This window comes from Terrapene carolina, unplaced genomic scaffold (genome assembly GCF_002925995.2).
Source record: "Terrapene carolina triunguis isolate 2854851 unplaced genomic scaffold, T_m_triunguis-2.0 Scaffold192, whole genome shotgun sequence".
NCBI classification, from domain to species: domain Eukaryota; kingdom Metazoa; phylum Chordata; order Testudines; family Emydidae; genus Terrapene; species Terrapene triunguis.
In genome coordinates, this window is record NW_020664543.1 from 2,445,600 (window position 1) to 2,469,003 (window position 23,404).

At 46.1% G+C, this 23,404-nt stretch overlaps 1 protein-coding gene across 4 annotated transcripts in view; it reads left to right on the top strand.

Annotated features, from left to right (window-relative positions):
• BAIAP2 (BAR/IMD domain containing adaptor protein 2) overlaps nucleotides 1-23,404 on the top strand; it is a 72,842-nt gene that overhangs the window by 6,145 nt on the left and 43,293 nt on the right. For all 4 annotated transcript variants that reach the window (XM_024201515.1, XM_024201514.2, XM_024201512.1 and 1 more), the window contains exons 3-5: nucleotides 20,317-20,378; nucleotides 21,201-21,272; nucleotides 22,053-22,190. In XM_024201515.1, the coding sequence (XP_024057283.1) occupies nucleotides 20,317-20,378; nucleotides 21,201-21,272; nucleotides 22,053-22,190 (272 nt within the window). The remainder of the gene's footprint in view (nucleotides 1-20,316; nucleotides 20,379-21,200; nucleotides 21,273-22,052; nucleotides 22,191-23,404) is intronic.

Below are 23,404 nucleotides of genomic sequence, written 5' to 3' on the forward strand. Positions count from 1 at the left end.
CCGCCCCCGAATTGCCGCAGGTGCCGCCCCTCTCCTTTGGCCGCCCCAAGCACCTGCTTGTTAAGCTGGTGCCTGGAGCCGGCCCTGGTGCTCGCTGATACTACTTGAGCTCTGTCTGAGTGGGATAAATAGTGGCTAACATTCCAACTATCTCCCTTACCCCTCTTACCTCTGAAGATGGGAATGCAAGTTATTTTCTTAACACATGAATCATTTTGATTGCTTGGCGCAAACGTGTGGCTGACTTCTTTTTTTTCCAGGTTGCTTGCTGGGGGAAATGTTCCTGAGCAGCTGCCCATGTCTCTTTATCTGGGTTAGAAGAGGATGTGGTTTGGAAATATCATTAGTTATGAGTGTTTGCAGCCACTGCTAAGGCAAACTCCACTGGCAGGCTTGACTTAGCTGAGTTAACGTGAAGATGTTTGACTTGCAGACTCTGCTCAGGCTCCTATTGATAACCCATTTTCTATCGGGTTCTATAATGGCTGTAACGATTTCTGTGGGTGAAATGGTTGCATAATCTTGGATGCTTTGTTTTTACTGACCATTGACAGCATTTGGGTTTGAAGAGTTTTGGGGAGTGAGTTTGCTTGAACTGTTAGAGCAAAGGTGTCTGACTTTTAAAAAAGCTAAACAGTGCCAGCCAACTAGCTAGTTTCTGCCCCTTTGAAAGGCAGAAGAGGTAGGCTGCAAAGAGAGAGGACGGTGTAAACCTTTACTCTGGTCTGAACAGGAGTGCTTGTTTTGGCAGAAATCTCCTACAGCGTTTTAGGGGACAGACCCAGCTGTATGCTGCTGGAGCTGGATTTGCAAGCTGGACCCTGCTGACTGCAACAGAGCGATTGCTGGCTCTGGTATGTGCTGTCTGCAGTTTTCCTATTTGAATGCACCCCATGACTTGTATTTGCCCAACAGATTAGAATTACTCCAATGGCACCATCAGTTCTAACCCGTTCAGTGGCTCTTCCTTTCCCTCCCTTCTATTTAGATAAAGCATTCAGGGAACTGCATTTCCACCTCTTTTTGGTCAGTCTGGCAGGTGTCCTGCCTTAACTCTTGAGTTCTCCCACTCTCATTTCAGCTCCACATAAATGCGTTCCTTTCTCCCAAGCTCCCCTTTGTAGATGCACCATCGTCCCTTGCTCAGCGTTCAGCTGCCCTAGGGTATGTCTACACTGCAAAAATAACCCACAGCAGCGAGTCTCAAAGCTTGAGGCAACTGATTCAGGCTCGCGGGGTTTAAAATAGCCATGTAGCCGTTCCTGCTCAGGCTGGACCCTGGGCTCTGAAACCTGGCAAAGGGAGAAGATCTCTGAGCCCAGGCTCCAGCCCAAGTGGGAACGGTTTGTTTTTAGCCCCATAGTCAGTTGTCCCTCAGGCTCTGAGAGTTGCTGATGAGGGCTTTTTGCCATGTAGATGTACCCTTAAACATTTTGCCTTGTAGTCTTCTGGAATGGAAGTAAACTATTCTTTCCTACTGATTCCGCCTGTTGGTCTTGCTAGCCAGAGTACCGTACTAGGTAACTGCCTTAGTACTCGGTAATATCTCCTCTAAGGAGCAGTTGATTATGGACAAAGGCTTCAGGTGAGGTGACTTTTTAGAAGATTTCCAAAATTAGGGACCGTAAACCTCCTGTCTTCAGTTTGGATCAGTCTTGCTTTCAGTAAGTTCCACCCAAAATTCCATAGACCTGACTGCTTTAGTGTACTGTAAATTCTACACTGATTCTGACATTGGACCAACTATGCACAATACGCTGGCTTAATCTGAAGCTTTTGTGGAGAAGCGTTAAATGTCGTATTGACATCTAGTTTATCAGATTAAAACTGCCCACAGTAATCTGCTTCTGTGTGATAAATGAACACTAAAAAGAAATCTGATCTCCTAGATGGTGCATGGAGCAACACCACTAATGAAGGTTGTACAAGTATTTCCATTTGAAGGGTTCATCTTCAGCTTCTCATAATTCTTCCAATTTCTTTACCTTCTTTGCTGAAATATGTGGCAACTTAGCTTTGATCCCAGAAGTGACAGTTTTCTAAAGTTTTTTAGCAAAAATAGTTCAGCCATATGAGAACATAACTTTCCCATTTATATTAAAAGCTTTTTGCTTCCCTTTTTGAACAGCTTCAGTGATTTGAGAGAGAAACTTGAAATCTGGTATGTGTCATTTGGTGATCTGGTGGGAATTCATTGCAGTTTGTGGAAAAATATAAAGGTTTAAAGAAGGGCTTCTGGAAGGTACATACTGAATACATACATAATCTGCCAGGATTCTTTTGGTTGGGTGACTTCAATATTTTCAGTGCATTTGAAAAAGTTTGAATGTTGCATTTTTAATTCTTGTTGCACAGCTCCTTGGCTCAGGGCTTAAAATTTAAAATAATGAAAATATTTTAACGAACCTTGCGGTTTTGCTTTCTAGTCTGAATAAGCAGACCTAAAATCAAAGCCTATGCTTAAGTTATTCATGTTCTATTGGGTGTGGTCTAATATTCACAGCTTTTGCTGCATGGATTTTAAAAAGCATAGTATACTGGAGACTAAAATTGTGGCTAAAGTCTAGGAGGGCTGATGTGGCCAATGACATAAACTGCTTCCTAGCCTGATTCCTAATAGGGCATGGGAGAGGAGACCTTTTGAAACTTATGCATCCGAAGAAGTGGGTTGTAGCCCACGAAAGCTTATGCTCTAATAAATTTGTTAGTCTCTAAGGTGCCACAAGTACTCCTGTTCTTTTTGCGGATACAGACTAACACGGCTGCTACTCTGAAACCTTTTGAAACTGGCTTTCTAAACAGCATCCCTGATTGAAGGTATTGGTTTTCCTGGGAAGACCTTGAACTTATCAATCCTTTTAACAAGATACAATTCACTTGGTGATAGCATCAAACAAGTGCTGTTTGTTTACTTCGATCTAGATTACCTCATTCATTACTAGAAGTTTTAACGGGCAGTTAATAAATTACTATCTTGCATTAATGGAGCAAACTTAAGCTGATCCTCCCTTTGTGTCGGGGGAGGATATATCTTCCTCCTTTACCAACATTAAAAGATGTTCCCAGATGTATGCAGTGACCTTGTCCCGTTTTTTAGACTTTGTCTACACTTGCAATTGAACGACACAACTTTTGTTGTTCCCAGATACTTAAACCCCCTCTCCCCCTGAAAGTTTTGCCGTGGCAAGTGCCTGTGTGAACGCCTGCGTTGTCGGCAGGAGCATGCAAACCCCGCTCATTGGGGGTGGAAGTACTTTGTCGGCAAAAGTGCCGACAAACGGCATTCACACTGCCCAACTTTTAGCAACACTGCCATGTCAACCCAGCCATGTTGCTAAAAGCTGTGTGGTGTAGACATGGCCTTGGCTTGGGATATTTTTGTCTCCTAGGCTCAGACTTTAAGGTCAGAAGGGACCATCGTGATCAGCTAGTCTGACTTCCTGCACATTGCAGGCCACAGAATCTCACCCACCCACTCCTGAAATAGAAACTAAGCTGGCTGAGTTACTGAAGTCCTCAAATGATGGTTTAAACTAAAGCCTTCATGTTACAGAGAATTCACCATTTACACTAGTTTAAATCTGCTAATGACCCATGCCCCATGCTGCAGAAGAAGGCAACCCCTCCCCACCCCCACCCCGTGGGGTCTCGGCCAATCTGACCCAGGGGAAAATTCCTTCCTGACCCCAATCAGGATCAGTTAGACCAGTGGTTCTCAACCAGGGGTATGAGTACCCCTGCGGGTACACACAGGTCTTCCAGGGGTACATCAACTCATCTAGATATTTTGCCTAGTTTTACAACAGGGTACATAAAAAGCACTAGCAAAGTCAGTACAGACTAAAATTTCATAGACAATGATTTGTTTATACTGCTGTATATACTATACATTGAAATAAAAGTACAATGTTTATATTCCAATTGATTTATTTTATAATTAGACGGTAAAAATGAGTCAGCAATTTGTCAGTAATAGTGTGGCTATGACACTTTTTTGTATTTTTATGTCTGATTTTTGTAAGTTAAGTGAGGTGAAACTTGGGAGTACACAAGACAAATCGGACTCTAGAAAGGGTACGGTAGTCTGGAAAGGTTGAGAACCAGCTGAGTTAGACCCTGAGCATGTAGGCAATGCCCACCAGGCAGTTAGGTTGGGATATTTTTGTTTTGAAGAAGAATGCCAAGTCTGACACAGCTGAATGCTAAACTCTGCAGTCCTACCATCCAGAGGAGAAAGTCCCAGGTAGTTGATTGTTTCCATTTCTGGAGAGGAAAGGTTAAGCATTCTGGCTTTGTTAAATGAGTCTGACCCCTTTATAAAAGTTAATGAGGAATATTATGAGGGTAGAGTCCATGTCTCAGATTTCCAGCCTGGTGTAACTTTTGTAGCATGAATGTGTGAGTGTAATGAGCTCTTTCCATTTTGACTGAGCCAAAAGTGGAAAAACTGCCATCACAAGTTGTATTCTTTTAGTCCTGTGCAACCTTGCAGCCTGTCTTGAGAACCCAGGCTTATTTAATCCTCCTGGTGGTGTTTGTTCACTCCTCTGAGTTGAATCTTGTGAGTGTAATGAATGTTGTTTGAAATCTTTCAGCAGCCTTTCTAATCCCCCTCAGGCCTCCACCCACCCACATTTAATTCCCCGCTCTCTGGTTCCTAGTCTAAAATCTGATTGTGGAGAATGTATAAAAGACAAGTGTGTAGAAAGGATGATCTCATGTAGTAACAGATAAAGGAATAAAAATAAAGCATTCTGGCTGTAATAGACTCCGGTTTGTTGAGCATTTAAGTAGAAGTGTCTCTGGTGTCTGCTCCTATCAGAACTCCACGAGGAAGCCTCAAGTTGCTGACACTGGACTTCATGTATAGACAGATGCCATCTCGTGGGGGGGGGGGGGGCTGAAAATCACCTCATTTCTCTTGATGCTCAATAACAAACAGCAACTGATTTTTGGAACATTGTGTCTGCGTGCCCCAGAGAGGGCCTTAAAGGTGCTTTGTACAGGGAAAAATTGTGTTTTTACCTTTGTGTGCTTCTCTTCCTGATGCACAAAGAACATGACCAGTATTTCACTGCTTTTCTTTCTATCTTTAAAATATCAGGAAAATAAGGGAAGACCAGACTTGAGCTGGAGGTCTATTTGGAGCTTTCTCTGCTCTTGACAGGGCCAGAGGTGCTGAAGCTGTACTAGGGATCACTTCTCCCTCCTCTCTGGCAGACGTTTGTGTTTAAATAGCTATTAAGCTTTCTGCTGTGATCTCTCTTGGATGTCGTCACCACTTCGTTTGCGGTAGCGGCACAGGGTGCCTCTTGTGTTGGCTGTGTCTTAGAGTGGAAGCTTCTAGAGGCAGGGACATGTGCTAAGAACAGTGATCGTCAATAAATGTGGAAAATGAAGAGACTCCCTTGTAAGGTAGGTACTTGGCGAGAGATTGCATGAAGTAAGAAATTCCACGCATGTTTGTTTCCATTGGCACTGTGGATTAGGTGGGGCACTACCCAGAGAGTACAGGCAGACTTCTGCTCTGACTTGGTGTACTGTGAGGCTCTCAGTGATTTGTGTGGATCCTTGCTGAATAGCAGGGCAACACCTATCCTGCACAAAGCTGCTCTAGAGTTACTCTATGAGCCCTTGTTAATGAGTTGTCGAGTGGGAGTTGCATATTAGCTATCTCACTGTATGCTGCCCTGAAAGGAAAACAACTTGCAGTCAGGCGTATTGTAAATGAAGTGTCTGTAGCTGCTGGTTGTGCTAGATTCTGAAGCATCATGATTTTGTAGTCCCCCAAGTGTCTTATTAGAGGATGGAGAAGAAAACTTAATTTAGGGTTTCAGAGCAGTAGCCGTGTTAGTCTGTATCAGCAAAAACAACGGAGTCTTTGTGGCACCTTAAAGACTAAGAAATTTGTTAGTCTCGAAGGTGCCTCAAGGACTCCTCATTGTTTTAATTTAGGGTGTTCAGGGTCTTTCCTAGGCGAGGGATGCTGCAAGTTGAGCGAGTATGCCCAGGTTGAGGTGGGGGTCAGGTGCAGTCCAGCCAGCAGTAGAACTATAGACTAGCTGCCTTGATGCTCCTGGGAACTGAGGGTACAACTACACTGCCGAAAAAAGCAGTGAGCCTCAAAGCCTGGGTCAGTGGACTCAGGCTGTGGGGCTAAAAATAGCAGTGGAGATGTTCCCACTCAGGCTGGAGCCTGGGCTCTGAGACCCTCACTGTATTTCAGAGCCTGGGCTCCAGCCCAAGAGGCGAAGTCTGCTGCTGGTTTTTAGCCCCACAGTGTGACCCGGGCTCTGAGACTCTCTCTGCAGTGTAGACATGCCCTCTTTCACGTCACTGAAATGTGGCTTTCACGCCCTTTCCCTGCTGGTTTCATTTTCGTGTCTGTTGGCATCTCTCGTTATTGTTCCCACACAGAAAAACTAGACCCGCGCCCACGGTGCGAACTCTCCCTTTGGGAGAGATTCCGTGTGCTGCTTAATTCCGTGTGTGCAATGCCTTGAACAATGGGTCCAGGCCCGTAACTAAGGCTCCTAGGCTCTATGGCAACACCAAGAATAAATAAAGAATGATTCCGAGGCGTCGGGAGGAGCTGTGTACTGATTTCAGAAGGAGGTTCGACGTGGGGTGCTTGGATGAAGTGACTGGTCACTGTAGAGCCTGTTGGGTTTGGGCTTGGAACTGACGTTGTCTTTGGAAAGTGCTTCTGAACTTTTTTGTAAAATTTTACTGAAGCATCTAAGTGACTCAATCACGTAGACACCGGCCAAGGGATCACGCTATCCAGAGTACCTAGTGTGTTACATACTGGGTCATGGTCAAGGCACAGCATATTCTCCCCCCCCCCCCCCCCCCCCCCCCTCCAAAAGAAAAGCATTCGTCTGGAGTTGCAAGCAGTTGTAGGCAGCAAGTGACTTTTCTCTTGGCCCAGTGTGCATGGGCATGGTGAGACTCCAACTAGACTTCACTGGGGAGCAGCGGAGCAAGTTCAGAAAACCCCTGCAGAGCTGGGGAAGAGATGTCGTGATTCCCTATTCACCGGGCTCCTCTCAGATCAGTCAAGGCTGCTGCTGCAGGAATTTTCCCGGAAAGAGGAAGGCAATAGGGTGGTTAATCTCTGTGCTGAGATGAAACTACCCTCTGATGGAGAACGATTTCCTTCCAGGATTTGCATCTGATATACAGTTTGCTTGATCTAATTCTTACCGATGGCACCCCCGTGTGAAAGCTCTGTTATGGAGCTGTTTGTAATGTAAGTGGAGAAGACTAGACTTAAAAACCTTAAACTGCCCTTGTAAGGCAAGATTTAAAATACTCCCTTTAGAAATTGCAGATGGATGCATGATAAACACCTCTATGGCAAGGGTACATTCTGCTTTGCTTTTACTGCATGCTGAGAAGGGTTCCTGTAGTCTGATCTGCAGGAGAAAAGCCTGGTAAGGCTCCATGGCACATCACTTAAGGAGAATCCCATCCCAGGACCAGAATCCATCCTGCCTGCCTGCATTCTAGCATGGACAATCGGATGGGGGTGGGTGTGCATCCATGCTCATTTAAGAACTGAACTATGTGGCCTCTTGGGGCTGGGGAAGTCAGGATATTACTTGTTAAACCGGTTTTGATAGAATTGTTAACGTGCAAGGCACGTTCTTCTTTGAGTGTAGAACCGGAGCATGCCTTGCCTTCTGTACGTACTGGTGCCTTTGGCCCAGATTGAAAGCTTTGTAGTACTGTGCCGAATCCTCTGGGGCATTGTATTAATCTTTTAATTGGATTTGCAGTTCTCAGGTAGCCGCTTCCTATGGCAGCAGAGAGAGAGTTATAAACGCTGTGAATGTTAAAGGTCGTTTGTCTGGGTAAGGCAGTTAATCTGGAAACAGATGTACGAGGGACCAGGGACTGCTGCTTACTGGAGCTGGCTAGTGGAGTTTGCAATGTTCTGTGAACTGTGTGCTGCTCAGTTGCTTAACACATCAGTTTACATTCTCCTCCGAGAGAGCTACAAAGGAAAACCCAAGCCGAATGTCCAGAAATGTTGCCCAATGGCCAGGCCTGTCCGATTGTGAAATAGCGCCCCAGGGCGCGTCCTGTTAGCCGGTGGAGTAACCTCCCTATGGAAGTAGTGGAAGCCCCATTACTTGAGTCATTTAACATGGGAGTGGGCAAAGCGCTGAAATCACAGATAACCCTGAATGGCAGGAGAACGGACTCTCTGCACCTCTCCATCTGTGATCCCGTTAAGAGCCAATCAGTCAGAGAAAGAAACTGCCCTGTACGCATAGGAAGCCGTGCCCTGGTGTGCCTTAATCCTAAAATTTCTCAGATTTAAAGTAACTGCCTTTGGGAATGGTGCCAGGGGTTACTTTCCCTACTACACCCCCAACAGTATCTTCACACTGCTGCTCGGGAGTCTTTGTTTGAAATGCGGGGCTCATTGAGTGGAGAATGCTCTTCGCAGCAGCTCTCTGGCCTCCCTTAAATCTTGATGGAGATACAGCTGTGCCACTAGCCCCTGATGATTCAGAAAGCAGACTTGCTGACTCGGCTTCTCCTCCCTGCGCCCCTGATGGATGACTGCAGTGCCTTTCTTCAGCCGCTTGGCAAGAGACAAGCTGCGCATGTGTTCCTGGGAAGCCCGGTGGGCAAAGACGGAATTGCTCAGGATAGCACATGCGGTTTTTAGCTGCTTGATTCTTGACCGTGAAGTCCGAATGAAATAGCAAACCTAGTGAGAGTCTATTTTAGAGGGCTATTGATTTTGTTCAGTGTGAAGATGAAGAGCCCGCTTTGTGTAGCAGCGCACTCTGCATACAACAAAACTGCATGTAGTTCATACCCCCTTTCCCTCTTCACATTTCACATAGGTAGTCTTTGTTTTCCTTCAGGTACAGAATGTAGCCAGAATGTGTATCTGTAGCAGTCATTTCTGTAGCTCTTTTCACTGTCTATAACAGGGATAGGCAACCTATGGCACGCATGCCGAAGGCGGCACACAAGCTGATTTTCGGCGGCACTCACACTGTCCAGGTCATGGCCACCGAGCCGGGGGCCTCTGCATTTTAATTTAATTTTAAATGAAGCTTCATAAACATTTTAAAAACTTTATTTAATTTACATACAACAATAGTTTAGTGTTATATTAGACTTATAGAAAGAGATCTTCTAAAAATGTTAAAATGTATTACTGACACGCGAAACCTTAAATTAGAGTGAATAAATGAAGACTCGGCACAGCACTTCTGAAAGGTTGCCGACCCCTGATCTATAAAGTGTTCCTTGTCTGGGACTTTGACTTTCATAGGCTAGGCTTTCTTTAATGCTTTTCTGTACACCATAACATTGGTCAAAACGATCGCCGTTAGCATGCCTATTTCGCTGGGAAAAGCTGATCATCAACTTCATGACTAAACTGAGTACTAACATTAATTCAGTACAGTCCACTTAAACATAACATCATCAAAACCTGGAGGAAATGGGTTTTCCTCTCTGAAATCAAAGGTGCCAAAATGCAACAAAAACCTTCTTCAATTAATAACTGCCTCAACAATGGATTTTCTGTTTAGTGTCTGTATTGACTTTCACAGCCTCCAAAGTTTTCCTGTTGAAGTAGGAGCTATTATGCAAATAAACTTTTCCTGTTTTACATAACCAAAATATAGTTTTGTGAGACAGTGGAGTGCTGTTAAATGAACACCTGTTAAAAGAGCACATCCTTAGTGGTGGTTTCCAGCCAGTCTCTGTAGCATGGTAGGAACCTCCTCCAATAGTAATGTCTTTAAAGAGACATCATCAGCCTGTTAAGGCTCCCAAACTTGCCTACCTTTGAAGGCAGAGGACTCAATATCCCTGAATCCCAAAGAGGCCAACTGTCCCTTTAACTGGGAATTGCTACAACCCACAGCCTAACAAATGACTGACTCTCAATTAGCCAGTTTCTGCAATCCAATTAGTAACCTTGATAAGCCTGACACATTTCAGAGAGGGGTTCATTTCTTTGTCTCTCCATTTTGGGTGGCGGAAGTGAGGGGGAGTGGGAAGGTTGCACTCTAAAAATTCTTATCACCTTCCAAACATCTGCTGGTGTATGTGAAAACAAAAGACCTTGCAAAAAGGAAAGATTTATTGACACCCCCACCCCCCGTAGAAATAATTCTGGAAATGAGACAGGCTGACTAGGGATTTCATCACATGTGCTCTGTGGGATCCAGAATGTTTTGTTGTAAGTGTGCGTCAGAAAGGTGCATAATGCATATCGAAGTCACTGTGTGCATAGTTGAATGGTTGGTCTCTCCTTGTCTTGACTGAATTAGCTTTTCCAGCTATGCTATTTGACCAGATACAGATAAAAAATAAAATACTCACGCATAAATTGTGTGTGGGGGGTGTGTGTGTGTGTGTGTGTGTGTGTGTGTGTGTTAAGATGGCCTGAGATTATTGGTGTTGAACAGGAAAGTCAACTTACCTCTCTCTTCTTTGAGCTCTTACCTACTATTTGATAAAACTCAAATGGAAAGTTGAGAGAAATGTCTGTCTCTTCACTTTGCTTACCTCTTGTATTTCTCAGCACTTTGCATATAGCTCAGGGGTTCTCAAACTGGGGGTCAGGATCCCTCAGGGGGTCATGAGATTATTACATGGGGGGTCACGAGCTGCCAGCCTCCACCCCAAACCCCACTTCACCTCCAACATTTATAAGGGTATTAAATATATTTAAGTGTTTTTAATTTGTAAGGGGGGGTCGCACTGAGGCTTGCTATGTGAAAGGGGTCACCAGTACAAAAGTGTGAGAACCACTGGTGTCGCTAGAGTCCCCTCTTTCTGTAACTTTCATACAAGAGAGGTTTTTAAAGAGAAAAATGTGATTGCAAAACCACAAAAATGGTCATGACAAACCTGGAGCTACTTGTACGTAATGTTTTACCGTAAACTAGCTTTCAAGATATCATTGTCCCTTCAAATACACAATTTGTTCTCATTTTTTCGCCTGTGATAAAGCTGTTCATTCCCTTAGAGTAGAAAACGCTGTCAGTCTGAATAACCAGAAGCTTTAAATGGACGGTCTCCCCCACCTGCCTTCTAGGGGAGACCTGCTCTGCAAGAGGCAGGCCTAGTCGTTCAGGGTTATGGATACTGCTAACAGATTCTGTGTCCTTTTCTGAAGAAATCTACAGCTGCTGTGATGCTAAACCAGCACATAACAATTCTTGTTCCTCTGCCACATTTGGGCATTGGAGGCATTTGTTTTCTCTCCCCGCTCCCCCTTCATTGGGGTTACTGGTGCTCAAATGCAGAAGGTTCATGTAATTTCTTGCTGGCTGAGTCTTTGCTATTGTAATGAGGTCTGTATATTGATGCCCTCCTGTGTCTGTTAATTAGTACTTTACCCTGAATATAGTCACTACCTCTCCCCTGTTTAAGCTTCTTGGGTAATTGGACGTTAGAGATTTGCTGATGAATGCGGGGGGAAGAATGCATGTTTGGAGGGGAGCAGTTACCTAAAAGAAAAGAGCTGACCCTTGATGCAGAATCTCTAACATAAGTAGTAAAAATGCAGCTTGATAACTGTTTAGTTAAAAAAAAAAAAGTTACAGAAAATTAATGATAGACTTTTGAGTTTGCTTTAAATACAGGTGAAAAGCAGTTGACCTATTCTATGGCTTGTCTCTTCTTCTTTAAATAAAGAAACCAACTATCAGACAAAGTTTAACAGGATCTGAAGCACAATAAATGATGGGGCCAGAATTGATGAACTGCAAAGATTTCCTCTGCTTTCCAGCACAGTCCCATAGGGCTGGTGAGATGCTAATAGAACTTTGGCAAATGCTTGCTTGTTTTTTAGCTGCAGGAAATAAATGGAGGCAAACAATTTCAAGAGGAAATGGCATGTTGGTACTACACTTGTGCCAGGCACTTGGCTGGGTGACCCAAGAGGTGACCCACCCCCTGCCCCAGCTGCAGATGTCTGAAGCTTGATCTTGTTCCCTGTTGCTTTTTAGAATGGATGGGGACAAAGTCAAGTCCTAGAATCGTGTTGCTTGGCTGAAGTTTCGGTATTAAAACGAACATCTCCTTAACCTGGATCCCATCTGTACCATTTGCTGCATTTCATCAGCTTGAAGCCCAGATGTTAACATTGAGAAGCAATAAGATTGTAAAAACAATGGTTGTGTTCAACCTTGATTTCACACCTCTCACTGGTGTGGAGTAGTTTGGTTTCACCAAGTGCCTAATGTATCCTTGAGGATGGGCTGCATGAGAGCTATATGCAATTAGTGATTCACTAGGGGCTATTGCATTCCATAAGACAGTCCATGGAGCAACTGTTCCTAAGCCTCTGCAGAACTGAGCTCCAGCTACCATTTCCCAGTATCCAAATGGTACAAGTCTGACTTACTGGTGATATATCAGCAGGGCCGGCTCTAACTTTTTTGCCGCCCCAGGCAAAAAAGAACACCACGCCGCCCTACCCCCCCCCCCCCAAGTGCCACCAAAATCCCTGCCCCCCCGAGCGCCGCGCAAGCCCCTGCCCCCCCGAGCGCCGTGCCGCCCGAAGCTCCGACCCCTCCAAGCGCCGCCCGAAGCCCCGTCCCCTCCGAGCGCCTTGCCGCCCGAAACCCCATCCCCCCCCAGCGCCGCACCACAGAAACAAAAACTCTCTCCAGCGCTGCCCCAATGAACCAAAAAAAAAATAATAATAACCCAAGCGCCGCCCCCAGGTGCTGCCCCAAGCACATGCTTGGTCAGCTGGTGCCTGGAGCCGGCCTTGTATATCAGCCCTCTGTGTTACACAGACCGATGAAAGAGGGCAGGTTCTCCAGACAACAAACCCCCCCCCCCCCCCAATCGTCCAAAACTTGAGTGGGAATAGCTAGCTGTACTTCCAGGGTGAAATTCTGGCCCTATTGAAGTCAGGGGTGGCTCCAGGCACCAGTGCAGCAAGCGCGTGCCTGGGGCGGCAGTCAGGCGGTCTTTGGCGGCGTGCCTGCGGGAGGTCCATCGGTCCCGGTTTTGGCGGTAATTCGGCAACGGGTACACCGACGCCGCAGAAACGCCACCGAATCCGCGTGACCACGGACCGCCCGCAGGCATGCCGCCGAAGGCCGCCTGACGGCCGTGCTTGGGGCAACAAAAAACATAGAGCCGCCTCTGATTGAAGTCCAATGGCAAAACTGCTACTGACGTCAGTGGGGCCAGGATTTCACCCCTGGTCATTAAACTTCCCTCAGTACAGCTCTGTACACAGCATAAGCAATGATTTGTTTCCCCCGAAGATGCCAGAACAGCCTTATTCAACCAACGCCCAGAGTCCCTCCACACAAGCAGCGCTGAAATGAGCTGTTCTTTGCTCCCATTGGGGAAAACAAAAGCTCAAGTCTCTTCATGGGCTTGTCTGTCTTCTCTAAGCACTAAAATTCTGGCTGCATAAGCTGTCCTACTTCTGAGGCACTGCCATTCATTCTTCTTAGATTTGAATGCCTTTTGCTTGATATCAAAGGATTTAGCTAAAGGCATCTAACCAGCCATTGAAAATCTGATTGATCTTCATCTAGGGTTTCAGGACACGCAATCCATCTGCTTTGCTAGTGTCACCAGTTTTATTTCTTAACTGTTTGTTTAAAATGCCTTTTTGTTTTTTACTCCCCTTGGTGGTAGTCTAGCCTCCAGAGCTTCTCCCCATCCATGTTAACCATAACGAGGGGGTACCTCCTGCACAAATAGGAAAACACGGGCTGTCTTATGGCCATGCCCTCCCAGCACTCCTTTCTGGTTCAGCTTCATCTTTAAGTTTTGACGTATTTAAGAGAGCTGAATTTCCCTGACTTCCTGCCATGCTGGCGATGTAGAGGAAGGAAAGATTGGCTGCCCACAGGCGGGCCAAGAATCGCATTCCCCTTGGACTACCACAGCTGTGGTTTTCTTTACTCTGTTTGGGTGAGGCGTGAAATAAAACTGCTGCTGAGTTGCTCATAGATGAGGACTACAAATATCCCCATACAAACCTGTTCCCCTAGAATCCAGTTTGGTTTGCAGGTGGTTTCAGTTGATCAAACTGCTGCCCAAATGCTGGATTTCAGGCTTGTCTTTGGCCATAGGATGAGCATCTTAGTGGTGGCTTTAAAAACAAGTATCATTCCTCTCCTGATACCTCTTGCTCTGTCGATTGTTCCATTTAAGGTAGCATTGGGTAATGAAGACCTAGTTTTGAAGTTGTACCCAATTTATTTAATTGCAGTCTTTTTTCTTTTTAATTAGAGTCAACTTTCTTAATCAGTTGCATGTGTCCTGTCTTCTGAACCAAACCGGGAGAGCCCTGGGTGTACTAGAACAGAGAAGGGTTGTTTCATCAGCATTGTTAGTGTTCCACTTTGGTCAGGAGGTACCTACTCTGTATAGCATACTTGTAGCTATCTCTCTTCTCCTGCGTTTAGAATTGCTTTGTGATGTTTCCAAAAAGTGAGTTTATAATCGGGGGATAAATCCAGAAGTGAGAACACTTGTTTGTTTTGTTTTTGTTTTGGGTTTTTTGTTTTTGTTCAGTGTATCCTGTCTTATTTTTAGTCTGTAAGCTCTGTCAGCTGCTGTTTTTATCTTTGTGTATTCTACACTACAGAGGACAATTTGTATGTATGGGGGTCCTCCAGCATGGTCTCAGCATTTGAGGGGTACTCAACATGTGAATGTTGTGATATGTTCAGGCTTCCCCGCTGTCAGCAAGCGCTAGACTTCGCTGCTTTATTTTTTTTAATATGGTTTTGTTGTGGGAATAGGGTGACCCAGATAGCAAGTGTGAAAATTGGGACACTTTCTCCTCCCCCCCCCCCCCCCCCGGGGTGGAGTGGTGTAGTTGCATATATAAGACACAACCCCTAATATCGGGACATCTGGTCACCCTATGTAGGAAGCCTGGTTAAAGTGGTTCTTGCATTTTCCTCTGAATGTCGAGAGGTTCACGGTCAGTTCAGTACTCTGGTAATGTCAATGCTAAATGAGTCTGGCGAGTGGGTGGGGGCGAAGGGGTAATTGTGTCCCTCTTTGGCCTTATCTTTGCTGCTAAAGAAGGAGGTGGTGGTGGTGGATTGTTTTGTTTATCTAAGGGTAACTAATGCCTGTGAGCTATCTTGAGGTGCGAAGACCAGGCACTTGAGTTTTACTGCGAGGTAAGTTGTCCTAAATCTCCTCCAGAGGTTGCCCTTGGTAACTGCTCCTCAGGGTAAAACCGAAGTGCCGCCTCCGCACTGTTTTTTCCTCTGGATAACTCACATGCCTGAGTTACGCTAAGGTTAAAAAAACCCTTCTCTAGCAGTGAAGGCAAGGCCTTCGCTACTTTGACTGCACTGCAGGGTTGGCTTTTCACTTCTTGGCCCTTCCCCCTCTCTCTGGGGTGGCACCCCCGGTCAGGCTGACTGCTGTTGGTTTGGCATGAGAACTCTGGGGCAGGAGCCAACACTTAGCCCCAGTGGTAGAGGAGATCAGACTTCTATTGGCAGGAATCTTGCAACTCTAGTGAGTTAATGGCAAACTGTCTTGAGCCCTTCGGCCCTTTTGAACATGTTTGGTTGCTTCCCCAGCTCCAGCACGGCTTCTCACTCCCATCACAAGGCAGGTTGGATCAGTTCATGGATTTTAGAACAAGTGGCAGCCTGGCTGGAGATTCTCTGTCTGACTGGAGTTACTCCGTGGTCTGATGCACTTCACAGCTTGATTGAAATGCATAATGGGTCTGTGCCCGGGGTGGGGGGGAGGGGAAATGGTGGTGGACACCATCCCTAGGCCTGGAAAACCTCAAGGTGAAACTTCTCTGCACAAAGGGAGGCGCAGCCCTGTGCTTATTGTTCCACCCTCTGTGAGATTAGCATGCAAACTGTGGCTGATAGCAGCCCCAGAAAGCCATGTGAAACAACCTGTTTAGAGGTTTCTCCTTGGGTGTGGTGGGTTTAGAGCCCAGTGGACTCACAATGGTGCCTATAGTTCTCTGAAAATGGTCGTGTGAGTCAGATGTAGACTGAAATAGCAATTCCGGTTTGCTTTGTGTATCCAATCATTGTTTACATTCTTTGCAACCATGACATTGCCACTAGCTGACTCCGGGCTGGACTTAGAGAGGTGTGTTCGGAGCATGTGACCAAGAGCCACAGAGTTCAACTCCCATTGCTGCCATGTGGCCCCAGGCAAATCTTGGCCACTGGCTGCTTTTCCCCCATCAAGAGGGGGGTTGTGAGAGTTAATTAACGTGCGTAAGTAATTGTGTAACCCACGTGCTTTCCTCACTCGCGAGTTCACTGCAAGGTGACGGTTGCGTTGGCGTTTCCATTACGAACATCGTTTTATGTGGTGCAGAAACCCTGGACGTGGGAGTGACCTTTGCACATTTGTCATTCCAGTGATCCTGGGAGTAACTCATCCCTTTACGCAAAGCCCTGCGCAACAGGGCACGCATCTGGATCGGGGCCTTTGGATGCTAGCAGGGTATAACCCATAAATCCACCAAACTCTCAGCAGCGGAAGATGTGCTGTCATGTCCTGGATTAGTATGATGTTGCAGATTCTAATCCATGTCATAGACCATTTAAAATGCTTAAATTTGAATTTCCTTGCGGTTTTATTCATGGATTTTTAACCCCTTCCTTGCTGCCGGGCCCTGTTTATCTTAGCAGTAGCTTTAAGATAAAATGACTTGGGTTGTGGCTTTTATAGACTTGTATAGCTCAAGGTGAGCACTCAGAGCGCGCCAAGACATCCTACAGTCCCAGAGAGGCTAGTTGAGGTTTAGAAGTGCATTTTATCTGCTGCTAGTATCCCTGTGGCCATGCTGGAGGAAGCCTGGATTGGGGAGCTGCTGGGAATGGCTCGCGTTCTGGTAGAATAAATGTCTAGCATGTTGCCCGGGTCTGTGATGCTGCTGCTGTTGGGTGAGGAGAGCTACTCCTTTGTGCCACGTGTCCTGACTTTTCGCCAGTACTCCGAGGGCATTGGTCTAGCAAGGGGCAAAGAGTTTGATGTGGAAAGGAAACTGTAAACCAAGATTTAAAATCTTTGCCAGGAGAAGTCTCTAGGATTGGGTTTAAAGTATGTGTCTTGAGAGGTCCAAGGGGGTGGGGGTGGTGGTGGTGTTACCTCTCCCTCTAGTGCTTGGGATGGGCCCTTTCATCTTTCTGAATTAGACTGCAAACTTCTTGGAGCAGAGACGGTTCTCACTGGTTCTCTAAAAGGTTGGTGCTTGACTGAACATTTGTACACTCTCTTTGAGAACATCAGCCCTCGCACAATGCAGCGAAAGGCGTGGTGTAAGCCAGACAGTCCCAAGTTCCTCTCATGAGTCTGACGTGAACTCTTCCTCCTGTGATGTTGGAGACATTGCCTAACCTGCCTGGCTCCCTGTGAAATGGAGGTGGTGGTGTGAGGATTAGTGTTAGCAGAGTGCTTTGAAGATAAAAATACACATATTCATGCATTGTCAGTGGAAGAAATCACAGCTGAGTTATAACATTGCATCATTTTTCTTGTCCTCCCTATAGAGAGAACCATTTAACTTTCACCTCTCAACCGGAGAGCAATTTCCTGTAGATTTTGTAGTGTTAACCTTTTGCCCAGACCTTCCCTTTCATGCATGAAACTATTCATTGCAGAGATTGCTGATGGTAACAGCTGACCGTGAGAGCATTAAAGGTTGCTTAGCTTCTTATTGAACTTTTACACTGCTCTGCAAGGTGCCTTGTGGTGAGGCTCTGCTGGCTCGTTGGCTAGAACAGCCCACGTGTGTGTTCTCTAGGTTCTGATCCTTACCTCTACCTGTGGAGAAGAGCATGGGCTGAGATGACTCAGAACCAGGTTGTAGACAAGCTTGCTTTCCCCAAAACGCCAGAGTCCTGTGAAGTTTCAAATGGGGGAATCCAAACTGGGCTTCCTCTCCCACCCACTCCCCCAATCCAGTTCAGCTGTCCCTGCGGCTTTGCTTAATGCCTGTCAGCGCATCAGCATTGGATGCGTGCTTTGCCAACTCCCAAAGATGCAGTTATAAATAATCCTACCCAATCAAGCCGTAAGTAGATAAGATTGTTACCCACCATCATGATGATGATGATGATAATAACAACATCATAAGGGATTGGATCTCAGTGGTGTTAATTTTTTAATGTTGGGAACATTCTTTGAGAGGAAGTGCAAATAAATTCAGCCCACAAAAGCCAGGCCTCCCTCCCCCACCCCAGTTCTTGTTGCTGCACACCATGGTACAATACGCAAAATGCATGGGTCTCCGCCCCTGTCAAGCCTAGACCCAGTCCAATGGCTGGCCAGAGTGGTAGCCTTAATTCCATAATTGCAGCCTGTTGTGGGTTTGTCAGACCCCTGTCTTAAACACTTATGTGGTTCTTAGCCCCTTTTTTTAGCCTGTTTAATTTGGGCACCTGTGTGTTGCCTGTGAAATGAGATTGTGCCTGCTTTTCCCACTCTGATGTCGCTTCTTTGGCATTATGGAGCTGTCTGAGGTTGGTCCTGTATAAGGCAGGGCGTGTGCTGCCAGTCACTGCACCGGGAGCTCAGAGCTGCTCTGCAGGGAATGATCTTTAGTGAGGACTCTGTTTTTGTTACGTTCCCTTTAATAGACAGACGCTTGTAGCCTGGCTGCGAGGTGCTGAGCAGAGCAGAATTAACCAATGCTGCGTAAAAGAGACTCCATCGGCCTGCGGGGTTATTTGGAACATCCGTTGTTGCCATGTGCGATTCCCAGCACCGTGTATTGGGAGGGGGGTTATAATCCGGAAAGAGCCATTTGGCAGCCCTGAGTGTCAGTAGCCTGTTGTCTTGGGTAGCGCTGTGGCCAGGGCGAGTTCAGTGGGACCCTGACACTTGCCCTGTAAAATACAAGAGGCTGGAAGCGCAGAGAACTCCTGTCAGAGGAGAGACTCCATTCACCTGCATTCAGGTGAGTCCCCACGGAGCTGCCACTGCCAAGCGGTGGGAGAGCCCAGAGTGGCCGTCCTGCCCTCTGGAGCAGGAAGGGGCTGGAGAGGGGTGAGAGCGGAGAGGAATTAGAGTAAAATAGTTCCTAACTGCATCGCTCCTCCGGTTCAAAATGGCTGTGCTTGCTGTGAGAAACGCAGGGCTGAGCTGGGATTAGTTGCTGTAACTATGGCTACTGTTCCTGCACTTGGGTGGTTTTTTTTTTTTTCTCAAAGTTTTTCCTTGACGGTAGCTGTGCCACCTTTGCATCATGGGGCTTTGAGCAGCCTCTCCAGGCCCATTACGTAGGCTCTTACTTGCTGCCCTTGATGCTGCTGGATTTCTGTGAAGTGGTATTTTCGTTCCCATGTGGTATGTTCCTCTGACCAGACCTCATCTGCTTCTAGGACTGAAGAAACTCCTCTCCTCAAATTACATCTGTTCCATATTTTTTTTATAGTAGAGACTGGCTCTCGCAGGTGTTCCTTTTATTCTGTCGCTAACGCGTCCACGGGGGGCTGGCATATTGCCTCTTATCCTGAGGGATCTTCAAGTACTTCAGAAAAACCGTGCCTGGCTATAGACAGAAGGGAGTGGGTTACTCCCCACTGCAATGCATTCTCTGTCGGGGGAGAGTGCAGCAGCCATTCTGTCACCCCTACTGTATGTTCCAGTCTTTGAAAGTGAGGAAGAGCTTCCCTCTTGAACTACACTGGGGGGGAAAGGGATGCGGAATAGAATTGTCCAGTCTGAACTTTGGCCAGGACACCAGGGCTAATGACCATACACCTGGAGTAAGTGTCGAGGGGATCCTTAATGACCGGGGATCTCTGTATCATGACTTGTCCAAAAGCTAGAACCTTCAGCTTCACAGCACCCTCTAGTGCCATGCTGGGGAACAGGTTCGGTGCTGACTCCAGAATGGGATTGCACTAGTGTGCTTGTGCTCATAGTGCTGGTTGTAGCAAGCAGAACTATGCTTCCAGTGTGGGGAGACTCTTCCGGTATGGGCAGTTCGCATTTATGCAGGGTTCCAGGGTGCTCTGCTCATGCTGCTGCTGCTTCCTTTCCCCCCCCTCCTTTTATTGCGTTGCATAATCAGAGGAGGCAGCATGTAGGTTTCCAAACCTCCTAGCTAAACATCTGCATGCTTGAGACTTAAATGAGCATCTGATGTAAACACGCTCCGTGAATGCCCAAGAGCACTGAGCTTATTCTGTAAACTCAAACTGCAAAGCACTTAGTCTGATCTCTCATTCCTTCAATCTTGTTGATACGAATGCCCCCATCCTTCCCAGCTGCATCGGTGTGCATGATGTCTACAGAGAGCTGAGTATCTTTAAAACCCTCTCCTTCTGTCTCTTGTCTTTCTAGGGGATGTTCTCTTCCAGATGGCAGAAGTTCACAGGCAGATTCAAAATCAGTTGGAAGAGATGGTAAGTACTGTACAGCTTGCAGACATGTTCTCTAGAGGAGTCTGGATGGGCCAAATACATAGGGGGAACAGCAGGAAGCTTTTGGACCAGCAGTTGTCTCAGCAATTTGTTGGCCTTTAGCTGCATTTCAGTGTGGAAATGCAACCACAGTACTGCACAGAGGGGGATGCATGAAATAATTGCCAAGCATTTAGCTAGGAGTAGAAACCTCACTTAGCAAACCCTGACTGAATAAAAGAATAAATTGTACAGGGAGGATCAAAAAAAACACTAGGATGTCTAGAGAGCACTTGTGCAAATGGTATTGTCTGGACAAAAGAGCCAGCTATTCAACAAATCTACTTCACGCAGAGCCAGTTAGCTTCAAAGTCCTCCAGTGCTGTGACCAGGGAACAAAATGGGCTTCAGTTTCCTATCCACATAGACTGACTTTATCTAAAACTTGATTGTTATCCTGCTGATGTCCAGCCTCTCCTATTGGGTCTTTCGCCATATGGGCTTCCATCTGTTTCTCTGACCATCAGCCTGTCTTCCTTTATGTAGCCAGTTATACATCTGTTTTTCCATATCCAATTGGCTGCCCTAATGTTAATATGCCTCTTTCTGTGGTGTATCCACTATCTGTCTGTCTTCACACTCTGTCTTGTTTCATCCACTGCTCTCCATCAGCTTTCTGTTGCCTGCATACATCCTACTTTGCAGATAGCCCCTCGTCTCTTCCTCACGAAACTGTCCTCTGCATCGCACACTCATGCTCTCTTTGTATTTGGATTCAAGGCCAGGTCAGTGTTTGCTAGAGTATGTACTTTTTTTGTCTTCAAGCTGAAGTCTTTTCACAACGAGCTACTGACGCAACTGGAGCAGAAAGTAGAACTGGATTCCAGGTATCTAAGTGTAAGTAAATCAGAACTCTTAGTTTAATATATTAAACAATACGAGCATGTTCCCAGCTCTTCTTTTGACTTTCTCTTTGCCGCTGCCTTCTCCACCAGCATTCCAAGCTTCTCCTAGTCAGTATGAGGGTGCAAGTGTTCCACCTTGACTCTGCTTGTTTGGGATCCGATTACCTTCATGTAATCCTGAATACAGTTGCGGGAGTTGAAGACCAGCCTCTCACCATGTTGCAGATTTTTAGCAAAAAATACTCTAGTGCTCTAAAACCTGTGGGCTCCAACCATCTCAACCCTGTGATGGCTGCACTTAACCTTTTCTGTATAATGTGCATGAACTGATACTAATTATGAATGACTATTTATTTGCATTGTGGTAGTGTCCAGAATATGCTAGGTGCTTTCCAGTCATCCTGCGCTCCCGGCTCTAAGGAGCATGCAGTCTAACTCTCATTGCTGCTAGTGACTGCTGTTTTTAAAGAGGAGAGCGATCCTTTTTTTTCTTAATTTGGTAGTCCACCGTGAAATCACCAACGTGCTGATATTTCTGCTTTCTGGGTCACTGGGAATCTGGTGTTCCCTCGTCTCCCAGAGGAGGATGGCTGCACGGTTGCCTTTTAAACATGCGAGTGTTCTAAAACATGCCTCTTGCCTCAGGAACGAGGTTGTGGAGGCCTTAGCTACAAGGAGAATGTAAACCGTGCTCATTAGGAGCAGAAAACCTCAGCTGCTCTGCTGAGCCATTGTTTCAGCTGTTCAGAGCTTCCCCCTGTTTTATATTCAGGCTGCGTTGAAGAAATACCAGACTGAGCAAAGGAGCAAAGGGGACGCGCTAGAGAAGTGCCAGGCAGAGCTGAAAAAACTTCGGAAGAAGAGCCAAGGGAGCAAAAACCCTCAGAAGTACTCGGACAAGGAGCTGCAGGTAGGACTCTTGGCTGGTAGTCTGCTGTCGATACCCTCAGTGATACGGACTGAAATGGGCCTTACTGAGTACTCCATTGGTTGCTAAGTTCATAGGATCATAGAAATGTGGGGCTGGAAGGGACCTCGAGCAGTCGTCTAGTCCAGCTGCCTGTATACCAAGTATGGTATACCTAGACCATACCTGACAAGTGTTTGTCCAACTTGTTCTTAAAGTGATGGGGATTCCACAACCTCCCTTGAAAGCCTCTTGTGGAGCTTAGCTTTCTTTATGGTTAGAAAGTTTTTCCTAATATTTAACCTAAATCTCCCTTGCTGCAGATTAAGCAATGTCCTGCCTTCAGTGGACAAGGACATCTATGAAGACTGTTATCAAATATCTCCCCCGCCGCCCCCCAGTCATCTTTTCTCAAGACTAAAGATGCCCATTTTTGTAACTTGGCCTCATAGATCCGGTTTTCTAAACCTTTTTTCACTTTTGTTGCTCTCCTCTGAACACTCTCCAATTTGTCCATCTTTCTTGAAGCGTGGTACCCTGAACTGGACACAGTACTCCAGCTGAGGCCTCCCAGTGCTGAGTACAGCAGGACAGTTACCTCTTGTGTCTTACAAACGACCCTCTGGTTAATGCACCCCAGAATATTAGCCTTTTTCACAACTCCATCACATTGGTGACTCCTATTCAATTTGTGATCCACTATAACTCCCAGATTCTTTTTGCAGTACAGTCACCTAGCTGGTTATTCCCCATTTTGTAGTTGTGCATTTGATTTTTTTTTTTTTTCTTAAGTGTAGTACTTTGTACTTTATTGAATTTCATCTTGTTAATTTCAGATCAGTTCTCCAATTTGTCAAGGTTGTTTTGAATGCTAATCCTGTCCTCCCAAGGTACTTGCAACCCCTCCCAGCTTTGTGTCATCCACAAATTTTATAAGCATATGCTCCACTCCATTATCCAAGTCATTAATGAAAATATTGAACAATATGGCCTCCTAGTTGGACAGCGAACCATTGATAACTGCTCTTTGAGGTTGGTCTGTTAACCAGAGTGCACCCACCTTTATAGTAATTTCAGTTACACATTTCCCTAGCTTGCTTATTAGTGTCTCATGTGGGACTGTGTCAGAAGCCTTACTAAAATCAAGGTATATCATGTCTACCGCTTCTCTTCTCCCAACACCCCCCCCCCTTCCACTCCGGCTAGGTCAGTAACCC